The sequence below is a fragment of the Seriola dumerili genome, unplaced genomic scaffold (assembly GCF_002260705.1).
Source record: "Seriola dumerili isolate Sdu_G_001 unplaced genomic scaffold, Sdu_1.0 BDQW01000149.1, whole genome shotgun sequence".
NCBI lineage: Eukaryota > Metazoa > Chordata > Actinopteri > Carangiformes > Carangidae > Seriola > Seriola dumerili.
In genome coordinates this window covers 20940150-20953718 of record NW_019174404.1, presented here as the reverse complement: position 1 = coordinate 20953718, position 13569 = coordinate 20940150, and the positions used below count along the sequence as shown (strand labels likewise).

Sequence of the window (13569 nt, the reverse complement as noted above, 5' to 3'; positions counted from 1 at the left end):
ACAGATAGTAATTTCCATATCCAGCCGGATGAATTAATTGGATTCCAATTTTAAAGTAGCCTGATGAAGTGATATGCTTTATAATTCAAAGTCCTTGAAGTGTTTTGACTTTGATTAATTTCACCTTTATTGTTGCCCTGTGAAATATATGTAGCAGGTGTGATAAATATCCAATGACAAGCATGTCATCTTGTTTGAAAAGCCTTAAATGTTACAATTTAACCTGACTGCCTTTCAGCTAAACTGCCCTAATTTTTGTACCCAGTGACATTTTGTCAGTTAAATGTTTTTCTCTTGAAATACCACAGACATTACAATACATTTAAATGCGCCTCAACCAGCCTAAACGAGCTGGTTTGATTCACCTCTCACCGCTCATCAGTACAACCCTCTGAGGGGGCTCATCTTTGACTCCACACTTGAGCCGTACGTAACTGTGAGCGATCGAGAGTGTCGATCTATGCACAGATCTATACATCAGATCTGAGCGATCGAGTGTATAGATTCCTACCGTGGGACCAGGGAGAGCCAGGGGTCAGTGGGGTCTGCCGACTGAGCAGCAGGTTATGCAGCACACAGGTGCATCCTGTTGCCTCCCAGTCTCCTCACTGGGGGGCGGGGTTCTTGCTGCATAGGTCTAGTCAGAAAAAACTTACATGCTCTTAGGCAGTGAAATGAGAACATCCATAGTTTAGAGCGTACTGCAGGCAGGAGAGAGGGATGCATTCGTTTGTTTGTTTGTTTAAGCATTCAGTCTTTATTTAAAGCTTCATGTTAATTGCAGATTCTGTAGAAAATATGAATACAACCAATGGTGATGGTGGTGTCCTTGCATTTTCAATCAAATTTCATTTTTTTAAACATGGAATTTAATGTTACTTTATTATTCTGTCCTATCACTGCATGCTCCCCATCTTTCCTCTCCACAAAAATATGCTGCTCTTTATCTTCTCTGTGCTCCACTGTGTTCACCTGCTATTCTGTCTACCTGCTATTACAAATGATCTTTATATAATCATTTAAAAATGCTATTATAAATATTTAATAACTAGCCATTAGACCATAGCTAGACCACTTGATATTTGGCAGAAATATCAAGATATAAAATATTGTCCATGTCGTGCAGCCCTTGTTAGCAGGAATATCATCTTCCTCTCTAGTATGAATGGTTCTACGTACAAATCCACGTGACGTCTGCAGCTGTCTGCGGACGTGGAAAGTGTCTGAGGCTTTGATAACCAATAGCGATAGAAAAACGGCAACAAGCATGCATGAGTCTGATGTAGCTGTACAAGTTGGTTCAGACACTTAGTCGGATTATCAGGTTAATGTTCATTATATAGTTGCTTACTTTTTCTGTTTGCTGTTCGTTGCTGCACAGGTTGGGTGCGGTAGGTTTACCAGAACTTTTAGCTGAAAACAGCTGCCGGCTGCTGATTAAAGGGTCGATGAGCTAAAAGAAGCTAAAAAGCTGTGCAGAGAGTCTGGGAACTGCAGAGTTTGGCAACAGTACTCATGTATGCATTAGTCACAATTAGGGATGGGTATGGTTAAGATTTTAATGGTACTACTACTTTTATCTATAACACTTATTGATCCAGTACTTTAATGGTACTCTTATCTGTACTTTTTATTATTTGAGAAAAAAAATTAAAGAGCAGAATTAAAAACAGTATTAACATTGCTTTATTTTATCACATGTACGTAATTAACAGTCTTGGGTAGAAAACGTCAACAGCATTGTTTTGAACAAATCACTAAATGCACAAATGTAATACATAATGATTGCCCTGTAAACTTTGACGGACATTCACTAGGTGTTTCCAGAGATCTCGTGTTTCTGCCCTCACATGCAAAAGACTGAAGCACACTTTTGAAAGGTTATTTCTCTCCATTGTCACTAAGTGTGTGTGTGTGTGTGTGTGTCTGTGTGTGTCTGTGTGTGTGTCTGTGTGTGTCTGTGTGTGTGTCTGTGTGTGTCTGTGTGTGTGTCTGTGTGTGTCTGTGTGTGTGTCTGTGTGTGTCTGTGTGTGTGTGTCTGTGTGCGCGTGTGTGTGCGCGCGTATGCGTGCGTGTGTGTGCGGGCGTGCGTGTGTGTGTGTGTGTGTGCGTGTGTTGCACAGTGCTGCAGCGTGTGACACAGCTGCCCCCCTGCCCCTGACCTTCACACACACACACACAGGTTCAGAGAGAAAGATGCAGATGAACTTCTGTGTTGGGAACAGTGAAAATGCATCAAGGACGAATGTCTTAATCAGAAACAAGGACTTTTATGTAGAAATCATAAGCAGGAAATCTATTTTCTTAATTTCCCCAGGACACAGAGCAGAACCGAGCCTATCGATACTACAGTCTTTAAATATTTAGCCCTAGGGCCCTGTAATACTGGGATTTGGTACCCATCCCTAGTTACACTGAGTGGCGCCTTTTACATCACATCATCGTCATTTGATCCAAAAAGCTGATGATGTTAGTGTAAAAGATATTGATTAGTGCAGCTTTAAATTAGTTTTGAGTCTTAAAACAAAGACTGAATCAGACCAAGTCACATTTTGAGGGAGACATTAATGGCGCTGTATATGCACGTAAGATATGTTAGTGAGTGCGTCCGTGTTTCAGCACGATGTTAATCTGCAGGCAGTTGGTTTGCCAGTGATGCCCAAAATATTCCTACAGACTCATAGTGAATGAATGTAGACTTGAGTGTGGCCTGTAGAGAAAATGACGCCTAACGATGCCTCGTTATGCTGATTGAACGCACAGTGCCGGCGGAAGTAGTCACAGTCATTCGGATGAGATTCACGTCCCTGCTCAGAGATGTTAATGACGGTGCTGCTGTGTTTGCTGCAGGTCTCCAGCACTGCCACGCTGGAGGGCAAAGGTCAGCTGAAGTTCACCTCGGGCAAGTGGAGCCCCCACCACAACTGCAGTCAGCTCGCCACAGCGAATGACACCGCCATACGAGGCTGGGACCTTCGCACTATGAGGTGAGCTCCGCCGGCTGCGGCTGGTCTGAAATACAATACATTCTGCATACATACGGTTTCTTTTTTCAGATCTCTGCCTTTTGTGCAAATCCTGGTATTGATAATTTAAATGACCAAGATTTAAATTTGACCTATTGCTTTTCCTTAGTTTCTCTCATATATAATGTTACAATGTCGGATATTAAACGTGGCCAACGTTTCAAGTAAGAAAGTAGATATATTTAAAAGTAGTCCCTGTGACTGCTCTGAACATTAGATTTCCAAACTGTTTCCACTTTCCAGACGAGCTGACGTCGGCTCGTCACAGATTTCTTTATATATTCATCTGCTGCTAACAAAAACAGTCTACTTGAATAGTATTCTAGGATTTACTGTTCTCAAGAATACAAATAACCAATGGTGCAGGTGTACGATACAGTCGACTCATTCAGAATAACATTTTGCTAGCAGGGTTACCTTTGGTATTTCCTGCAAACATTTCAATCTGCACCATAGTGCTTTTCACACACATATACCTATTAACAGGGAACATATAGAAACATTTTTATATAGAGATTGTGAGTGAAAGATTAAATTCACTGTCATGCCAAAACAATAAACAGATAATAGGCGTAATATTTACCGAACAGAGACGTCTTGCTGTAATCTTTGTTGCTATGGGTGTTCGTGCTGTCCGCTCTCATGTTCCAGATCGGATTCCGGTTGTTGCCATTTCCAATCAGTTATGTTATGTTAGTAATTTTACAGTTTGCTTTCAGAAGTGCTTACAAACACAACCCTGCCCCACAGCAGCCTTCAAGAAGTTGGCCAATCAGAAGAAAGTGGGCTTTTAGGGAGGGGGGGGGGCCTTAAAGAGCCCGGAGCTAATATTGCCTGTTTTAGTCAAAAGCTCAGCTGAGGGGTTGCATAACAGGCAGTATGGGATAAATAAGGAGTTTTTTTTTTGAACTGTGAATCATGCAAAGCTACATTTGTGAAGTCCCAGGATAAAAATATAGAGCTGGAAATGAGCATAATAGGTCCCCGTTAAGATTTTATTGTTTGAATTTTTTAAAGACCTCTCCTGTTTCAGAGTATCGATAATTTTTCTGGAAATTTGAAGAGGTACAGATGCCCCTGTTGATAAGACCACATCTGCTCAATAATACTGTGGCTGCCATTAAGCCAGTGCCAGGAAGACATTTTTAAAAGTAAAAGTACTTTGGTTACATGGAGGATTGAAAACTCAAACAGAACAACAGGTGACATGTTTTCTATAAGCTTTGCCACTCAGTATTAAGGCACTTTTTTTACGTGGCTAATTTCCACATGCACCTATCTTCACCAGTCAGATGTTTTCCAACAGCCGACATTTAAATCTGACAGAAAAAAGTCATGTAAGAGTCATGTAAGTTAAACTCTCGGAGCTTAATTCTCAGTGAGTGTTTATATGTCATTACAAGATATTTCTCTGCAGTACACAGAAATATGCATTTAATTTGACTCATCAAGCTGAATGAAAATATTACAGATGAGTTTTGGCACAACTTTTGGCCTAATCCACATCAGGCTTGCACATGTATTGCAGACATAAAAAAAAGCCCTTTATATCCAGTCACTGCAAAGCTCTGATATTTACATATTATACAATTTCAATAATGACTTATGTATTCAGTGATATCTAACTGAGTCATGTTGTTTCATTATGACGAGGGCTGGATATCGTACTTGAATACTTTTTGGTGCTGACCAAAATTTAATGAATTAATTCAATACTGTGAGGGGCTGATACATCTGTTGCATTCTGATCCTTATGCAAGATTTCCCTCCAAAACCAATTCCTACTTTCCATATTAACATAACAGTCTTTACTGATGTGAATTGAGAAGTCATGCCATTAAGTAAAAAAAGCATTAAGCACTATATTAAAAACACAGTAACAAAGATTAATTAACAACATAGAGCCAGAATCCTTTAGACCCTCAGTGCTTAATCACATTTCTCCTATTTTGCCGGCAGAATCACACCACATATGCAACATGAACCCCAGTGACATATTTGCATTAAAATTTGTAGTAAACGGTATTATGACGATAATCATCAAACTTTCCTGAAATACCACTATTGGTGCTAAAATATAGTAACATGTCTTTACACCATGAATACTTTGAATTCTATTAAACCGAACAGCGACCCATATATTGCAGCTTTATTGGACTTTGCAAAAGACGTAATGTAATGTGCATGATTTTAAGGCAGGTAGTTGTCTTCCCGTAAGTGCATCTCTCTCCCGCACTGAAAAGTAGGACTCAGCAGCAGTGAACTAGCCATGCTACAGTAGGGTCGACGAGCTATTGTTAGCATGTAAATGCACCACCTTGAAAGCTCTTCAAATTAAAAGTGCTAATGCAGAAGCAGAAGCGCTGTGAGATCATAGATAATTCTGGTAATTTAATCAAGGTAAATCAAGGCTGTTTTACCTAGGTAAAGACCTTTGGCAGCTGCATTGTCTTTAAACACTTATTAAACACTGATGCTTTTGAAAAGTGTGGCTCATATCGTTACATAAAAATTTACATTCCTCAGTGTGAGACACTAAAACTCAAGTATCATATTGGCACAGATAAAAAAACAAAAAAAAAAAGAATATGTATACTATATACTATATATATATATATATATATATATACATATATGGCACCAAGCCCTAATTATGACCCCTAGGATTGCAATTCATTGATACCTCCTTGACAATACCTCTATTTACCACATTTAATTCTTGTCTTTCTCTAAGAATACTGCTATCAGCACTGCATTGTTATCATTTATATGGAAACATTTTTCAAGATGTAAGTAGGAAAATTAAATTCAGGGGGGAAGAAACCTGCACACTGTTAGGATTCTGATCTGAATTCTACAGCCAGAAGTGTCCATCTCTGTGGTAATAGTCCGGCTGGCTCTCTGTGAATTTCCTTGTCTTGTTATGACACATTGTGTTTGCAGTCCTGTGGTTCTTCATGAATCTAATGAAGTGTGCGCGCCTCTCCTCAACACATGATAAAGTGCGAGGCGGTGGAACGCTAATGTTCCTGGCTGACATGGAGCATTGTAGTATCACGCATTAACCTTGTATCTGCAGGTTATCTTCAGTCCACCTTACAACCTCTAGCTGTGTGTGTGTGTGTGTGTGTGTGTGTGTGTGTGTGTGTGTGTGTGTGTGTGTGTGTGTGTGTGTGTGTTGTTTGTGTTCCCTGTGTTTCTGAGATACGTGACGAGTGAGGTCAGCATGTGTCTATGTGTGGGCTCCGCCAGAGGAATAATAATCACCTCACTATTGATCGCCATGATAACAGCAAAGTGCCGAAGAGATTGAGAGGGGTGCCTGGTGAAGGAGAGAGAGAGAGAGAGAGAGAGAGATGGCGAGTGAGGGAATATATTTACAAGATGCGCATCACAGGCCCAGATAAGATAGCTGAATCATTGATATCACTCCCCGTCAGCCACATAATAAATTAAAGAGTTCCTGCACGCTCCGTTTTGGCCATTCTCCTCCTGCTGTGCTATTTTGAAAGATGCAACAGTGCTGATCTGGCCATGGGCACAAAGGGAAGGAGGGGGCGGCAGCACAGGGCTTGTTAGCAGAGACCACAGTCTCATCTGCGGGACTCATCAGAGTGTACTGAAAACACACCATCATTATCTGAAGAGACACCTGCAGCCAGAAGAGGGAGCACCATGCTGTGGCCTTTAACAAAAATATCAAAATTGTCTTATATGCAGGGTGACTTTATGCTTTTCCCCACCTTTAATCATAAAGGTAGACTTTGACTATGGCTTAGATACAACAAATAATTCAGATAGATGTTCAAATTCATCCGTTGCACAAAGCAGTTCAGTTCTTGACTATCTTAAACCGGACTGTGGTACAATGAATTGTTGGGTGCAACTGGTCAGCGCATGTGTCATTGACCATGGTGACATTGGTCTTAGGCCTGAGTTAGCCTGGGGGTAAGATGTCTAATGTTTTCTAGCTTGAAATGAATTAATCTATAATTTTATGAAATGCATCTGTGAGCAAAATGAAGACTGGAGAAACACGACAGACCGGTCTGAAATATCTTTGTGAAACCGGCCCCAGGAGGCCAGACTGAACAGTCTAAATTTAAATTTCCATTTAATCGACGTGGAAATTAGTCATTAGGAACATCCCTACTCCAGAGACTCAACTTGTTGTGTGTCATACATGCAAAGATCTTTTCATAATGATGAAAACAATGCTAACCATGATGAAAGTTAAAACTGAATTCAGTCACTGGGGGCAGCCTTTGTACCAGCTATGTTATGAGCTCTTCATGTCATGTTTAATTTAGCTTAGCCAAATGTAGCCGGGCTGACAAACCGACATCTGAGCTACTTTTATAACACGCATGGTTAAACTCATCATATGTGGTGGGGACAAAATTCATGTTGAGATAAACATGAAATAAATGTTTGTAAAAACAGTAGTGATTCCTGTCCATGTGTTGTTATCCTTATGAGGTACTTGAGGGATTCGCTTGCCTTTGTATTTAGAGTAGCTCTGTGCTGTGTAACGAAATTATAATAATAATAATAATGATAATGATAATATAATAATGATGATAATGATGATAATAATTACAATACAGAAAAAGATGAGGAGAGAATAGAAAGAAAATGTCAAAAAACATGAGAAAGATTGTGCAAAGATATATGGTAAAATTTATATAGAACTGAAAACAACTAGGTGTTCAATTAGTTTTAATTAGTTAATTAGTTTTAACTGTTTTAATAATTGTTTGGATCATCTGGATAAGTCATCTTGGACTATGGGAAATTATAATGGGCTTTTTGTTTTCTGATACTTTACAGTGCAATAAGATGAATCTGTAATGAATGTAACTGTTAGTTTCTCTAAAAGCCAAGCGAATAATGAAATGTAAAAAAAAGCAAACTGCACATGTAAAGCCCAGGTGATGTGTATAGGTGTTTGTGTTGTAAATATTAGGTCTGTGGTTTCTATAGTTTCACTTGTCCACTGGAGCTATTAACCGAATGAATCTCTGTAGCTTTCTTTAGCTTTCTTCAATCCAAGGTTCTAGACAGATGCAGACAGCAGCCAAGGGCACCGTGTGTTTGTGTGTGTGTTCATGTGTGTGCTCATGCGTGCACATCTGTGGACAAGTGTGAAGTGGTTGCAAGTGGAAAGCTTGCAAGTGTGAATTAGCAGTGAGTCACATTTGTCTATGTGTGTGTGTGTGTGTGTGTGTGTGTGTGTGTGTGTGTGTGTGTGTGTGTGTGTGTGTTTGAGTAAGTGACTTGCATGTGACAAGTGACTATGCGCTCGCCTGTGTTTGCTCTTTGCTATGTGTACCTTTCTGCTTCTGTGTGTACGTGGTGTTGTGCACTCATGCCTGCACATAAACACAGCCTTCTTGGGATTTTGTGTATATATATATGTGTGTGTGTGTGTGTGTGTGTGTGTGTGTGTGTGTGTGTGTGTGTGTGTGTGTGTGTGTGTGTGTGTGTGTCCAGTTGGTGTGGCAGCTGTGTGATGGCAGCCTTTCAGCACGCTCCACTGCCTCCTCAGACAACCTCTGAGGTGTCCCCTCACACCCGCACAAACACACAAAAGCACACATGAAAGTACACACAAAGCAAACTCTCCTCTCCTCTCCTCTCCTCTCCTCTCCTCTCCTCTCTTCTCCTCTCCTCTCCTCAGTCCCAGGGCTTGTCACCCACTCTGCCAACTCAAACACGGCTGCCCTGCTCTGAAATAAGGACAGGGAGAACAGCCCAGCAGTAGCACCCACATCTAGTTAGTTATCTAACACCGCGGAGAGGAGCACGGTATCTCTGGCACCCTGTCTTCGAGACACACACAGCGCTTTGAAAAAATATAAAGATAACACTACTTATAAAACATATATGGATCCTGTTCTAGTTTGTACTGATGTAATATGCAGCATTATGTAAATTATGGAATACTGCGCTCCGATATTGGGGACAGAAAGCCGTGTTTAATGGAGGATCCTGACACATTTGCACTTCTTCTCAGCCTGTCTATTCGGTGTACCTTGGCTTTTACATTATTCAGAGACTAATCTCTGTTGTGCAGGGCTGCTGTTGTGATTTTTAGGCAAGGTCTTTTTCATTAATGTGTTTTTGAAAGGTCATATTTCACTTTTGCCACAGGTCATCAGAATGTGCGTGGCAGTATTTTCAAGAGTCCTCTTGATGAACAATATGTGCAATATGTGCAATAAATACATTTTTATGAAGAACATGGCGGCTGTAATAAATATGACTTTATCACACATTCATTAGCTATACCGCTTATTCTTAGAGGATCGTGGCGGGGGCAGGTCCGATTCCAGCTGACATTAGGACAGGTTGCCGGTCTGTCACAGGGCTGACACAGAGACAACCAACATTCACACTCACATTCACACCTACAGGCAATTTAGAGTCGCCAATTAACTTATACCTGCATGTCTTCGGAATGTGGGAGGAAGCCGGAGCACCCGCAGAAAACCCACACAGGCACGAGGAGAACATGCAAACTCCACACAGAGAGGCCGGCAGGTTCCAACCCAGAACCTTCTCGCTTTGAGGCGACAGTGCTAATAATAGTAATAATAATGATAGTAATAATCTTTATTTATCGAGCACTTATCTAAAGCCATGTTATAAAGTGCGTTACACAAGGCAGAAAAATAAAACATGCAGGTCATAATTAAAACAACCAATCAGAAAAATAAAATTAATAATAAATAAGATTATGAAATTAAATTGAAAATTAAGTTAATTAAAAATTAATGATAAAATTAAAATAAAATTAAAATCTCTAAGCGCAAATAGACTAAAGGCAGTGTCACCAACAAGAGGGCGATCAGTAAAAATCAATAAAACCAAAAATTTAAAAGTTAAATAAAGTAAAATCGGGGAAAGCCCTACGATAAAAGTACGTTTTTAAGAAGAGATTTAAAAGAGGCCACTGACAGTGCTGACCTGATTTTTTTTCAGGCAGCTCGTTTCAGAGTTCCGTTGCTCTGACTCTTGAATGAGTCTGGAACGCTAACCACTGCACCACTGCGCCGCCCTCCACACAATGTTAATAAAATATAGAGAGATGAAGTTATGATGTTGTTTCTCAGCTAGCCTCTGCTCCTCTCACTTCCTGGGTGTTCATGGGGTTTACGTTCCATTTTTAAATTGCCATTCACCACAGCAGCTGCTACAAGAAATGGAAACCTTTGTGATTTTAACTAAATTAAACAACAATCACTTTGTGAGCGAAAAAAAAAAAAGAAACGATAGCTCCGTCTATGGGAAACGATGTTTGTTAAAAGCAGCTAAAATACATAAATATTGAATAAAAATGATATTAGATCATTGTTCAAAAAACAACTGTCCCTGTCTAAACATATGAAGTGAGCCAGACAACATACTGTTGAGAAAGAATTTTGAATGGGATTTTCTTTTTGGAACTGAACATGGAAATTCTGCTTTAATGCAAAGCAGGTCGATAAATTGGGACAAATAATTGGAAATGCTGTTTGTATCATGTTTCATGCATTTAGACGCGTTAGAAAATAGTAATAGTTGGATTAGATGAACAATAAAACACACACGTGCTCAATTATAATTACCAACTTATTGTAATAATAAGACTTTGTGACTCTTCCCTACTTGTGCTAGTGCTGAATGTTCTCGCATGTCACAGATACACATTTCACTTGTTTTATCACGAAAGTATAGTATAAAATCATACTGTACATAGAACTAGAAAATGTAGAGAAATCCAATTGTGCCAAGAAGTCATTTTACGAAATGTGATTTTTATTGATGGGGGTTCATTCCCATGTCATTAGAAATATGACACTGGATGAAACAATACGCACAAGCTTCTGCGATAAGATTTAAGGTTTATCCATTCACAACAGGCCTTGTTACACACGGCAACAGCTTCATGGACGTATTGTAACAACAGTATGTTGAACATAGTCTGCACTCTTTGATACAGCCCATAAAAACTGCACTCAGATATTGGCACTGGGTAATTATAAATTCACAAAGGTACATAGGTGCTGCACAGATGCACATGTTGGCCTTTTGGCAGTGATAGCAAATTGTTGAACTATTACATGATTAAAAACCTGGACAGATTTTGTCTTCCACAGTTGTGGTCTCTGTGGATTTTCTGACTACAGGCTAAATTAATCTAAGCAGGCCAAATGTGTCTGTTGACAACGGGTCTGTGTGCTCTCCCCCTCTGTCCACTGGCACAAGTTAATCTTCCTGCCATAATTGGCACAATTGGTTTCAGAATGACTCTTCCTAAATGCGGGGCTTTGACAGAGCTCATCCTTTTGTGGTGCCAAACTTTATTGAAATAACTCGGGAAATCGTCTTAAATTCACAGCACATTTTTGATGCAACAATTTCTTGAGGAAAATTCAAGAAATGAATGACTGGAGAAAGTTTGGAATCAGGAAATTACATTTGTTGAGGAATTATTCATGCATGCATCAGTGTATATTCATGCCTATGCGCCGGCGACAGTCAGAGCTAGAAGCGTATTGTTTTTGGGTTGTCCGTCTGTCTGTCCATCAGTCCATCATTCCCTTTCTCACGGACACGATATCTCAGTAATGCCTGGACAGAACTTCTTCAAATTTGGCACAAATGTCCATGTGGATTCAAGGATGAAGGAGAGATTGTGACCAGATTTCCTGCGTCTTGGCTGGTTGGCGGAGGTATACAACTGCAAGGTGGTAATTGTAATTTTACCATCGTAACAACTCTGTCAGTAACTTCAAAATGTGTTTGTATTGAGATGATGGAAAAAAAAATGAATAAACAGTGTTGTGTTAGTTTGAGGAAAACCAACTAGGTGTCATTCCTGGCACACCGGGGTGCTTTGAGCCTCTCAATAATATTAGGCTAGCTAACAGGCATGTAGTATAGCCACTGGGCATACAGCTCATTCTCTGTCTGTGTGAGAGAGAGAGAGAGAGAGAGAGAGAGAGAGAGAGAGAGAGAGAGAGAGAGAGAGAGACTGTCCACTGGGGATGTTCTTACACTGCATCTCCCCCGAATTCCCTCTTGGACGGACAGTCCACAGTAAGGACTAACACACACACACAGAGCTGTGTAATAGCTGGCAGGCCTGCAGCCATACCATGCACTGCAGGGTGCATACTGAAAAGCAGTGCAGTGCTGCAGTGAAGCATGGACTCTTTACACCTCCCCTGTGGTGTGTATTTGTGCGTGTGAGTGTGAGTGAGACTGACAGAGAACGAGCAAGACGGAGAGGGGGCACAATGAGCAGATATGGAAAGAGAGAGAGTGTAAGGGAAGGAAAGAATGATTGATAGTGGTGCTATTTGCTCCTTCACAGTTCAGGTTAAAAGCAGCTGTCTGTTGGTACAAAGGGAAGAAGAAGACAGCATCAAAACTCCTCATCCAGACAGACAACACAGGCTCCTGCTCTCACTGTACGCCACCTGACCAGAAACAGCCTTTTCATTCCACCTATTCAACGGATTTCGCAGTGCTTCCGCTCGCCGTAATGATAGGGTGCTCAGGGTAAACTATTATTCAAAAGCATTTTCCATCATATTTTATTCACATATTCAAATATAGCACCATTATGCAAAAAGTGTTGCCTATTAGGAGTATCGTATTTCACATTCAAATATGGGCCTTTATGCAAAAGATGTCAGCTGTTTTTGAAATAGTGGTATTCCATATGCCACTGTTGATTTGATGGTGACCTTTTGAACCCTGCTACTGTCAAATCAATCTTCTGTAACCTTTTCATGTGCTCTAGCTCCCACCTCCCCCTCAGCAGACATGGACCAGACATCATACTGTAACTCTCACAGTGCTGTATACTTGGCCTTATGCAGACCTCGAAATTAAAGAATAAAAATGAAGAATACCTTTAGATTTATGATTGCAACCCACCGCCCCTCTTACTTACTGTTACTGCACCTGTCAAGCTTTCTGTTTTCACACAGCACACATGCAGTTTACAGTGATAATGGTGGCAGATTTATCACCTGCAATTTGTAGTTACTTTCCAAAAGCTTCAGACTTCAAAAATAAAGATTCTCCTCTAACCGCTGACAGTCAATTTTGCAGATTAAATACCAACTGCAGCTAACAGATTTTTTTTTTTTTTAGTTTTACCCAGCTAGCTAGCTAATTGAGCTAACTTTAGTGCCATACTGAAAGCACCGTCTCTGGCTGAGTTTTTAATGTTTCCAGCTGACGTCGAGAGAGTCTTAAATGTGCACTTGGTGGCTACGTACATAATATTGTGCTACGAGACCGAGGTTAAAGCAACATCCTCAGCAGTTGTTGATCCATAGAAAACAAAGGCCCTGTTCTGACCTGGCATTCGGTGATCCGATCACAAGTAGTCGACTCTGAGCGCATCAGTTCACACCTGCATTAATATGCGTCTTTAGTGACCACTTGTGATCAGATCTCACTTCCCAGCTTCATATGCAAATAAATACATAATCAATGTGTTTGTGTGTGTGTGTGTGTGAGAGAGAGAGAAAGAGAGAGAGCG

General features: G+C 40.4%; 1 protein-coding gene across 1 annotated transcript in view; it reads left to right on the top strand.

Moving 5' to 3' along the window:
- eipr1 (EARP complex and GARP complex interacting protein 1) overlaps positions 1 to 13569 on the top strand; it is a 68949-nt gene that overhangs the window by 36929 nt on the left and 18451 nt on the right. The window contains exon 6 of the mRNA XM_022750720.1: positions 2851 to 2987. Within this exon, the coding sequence (XP_022606441.1) occupies positions 2851 to 2987 (137 nt within the window). The remainder of the gene's footprint in view (positions 1 to 2850; positions 2988 to 13569) is intronic.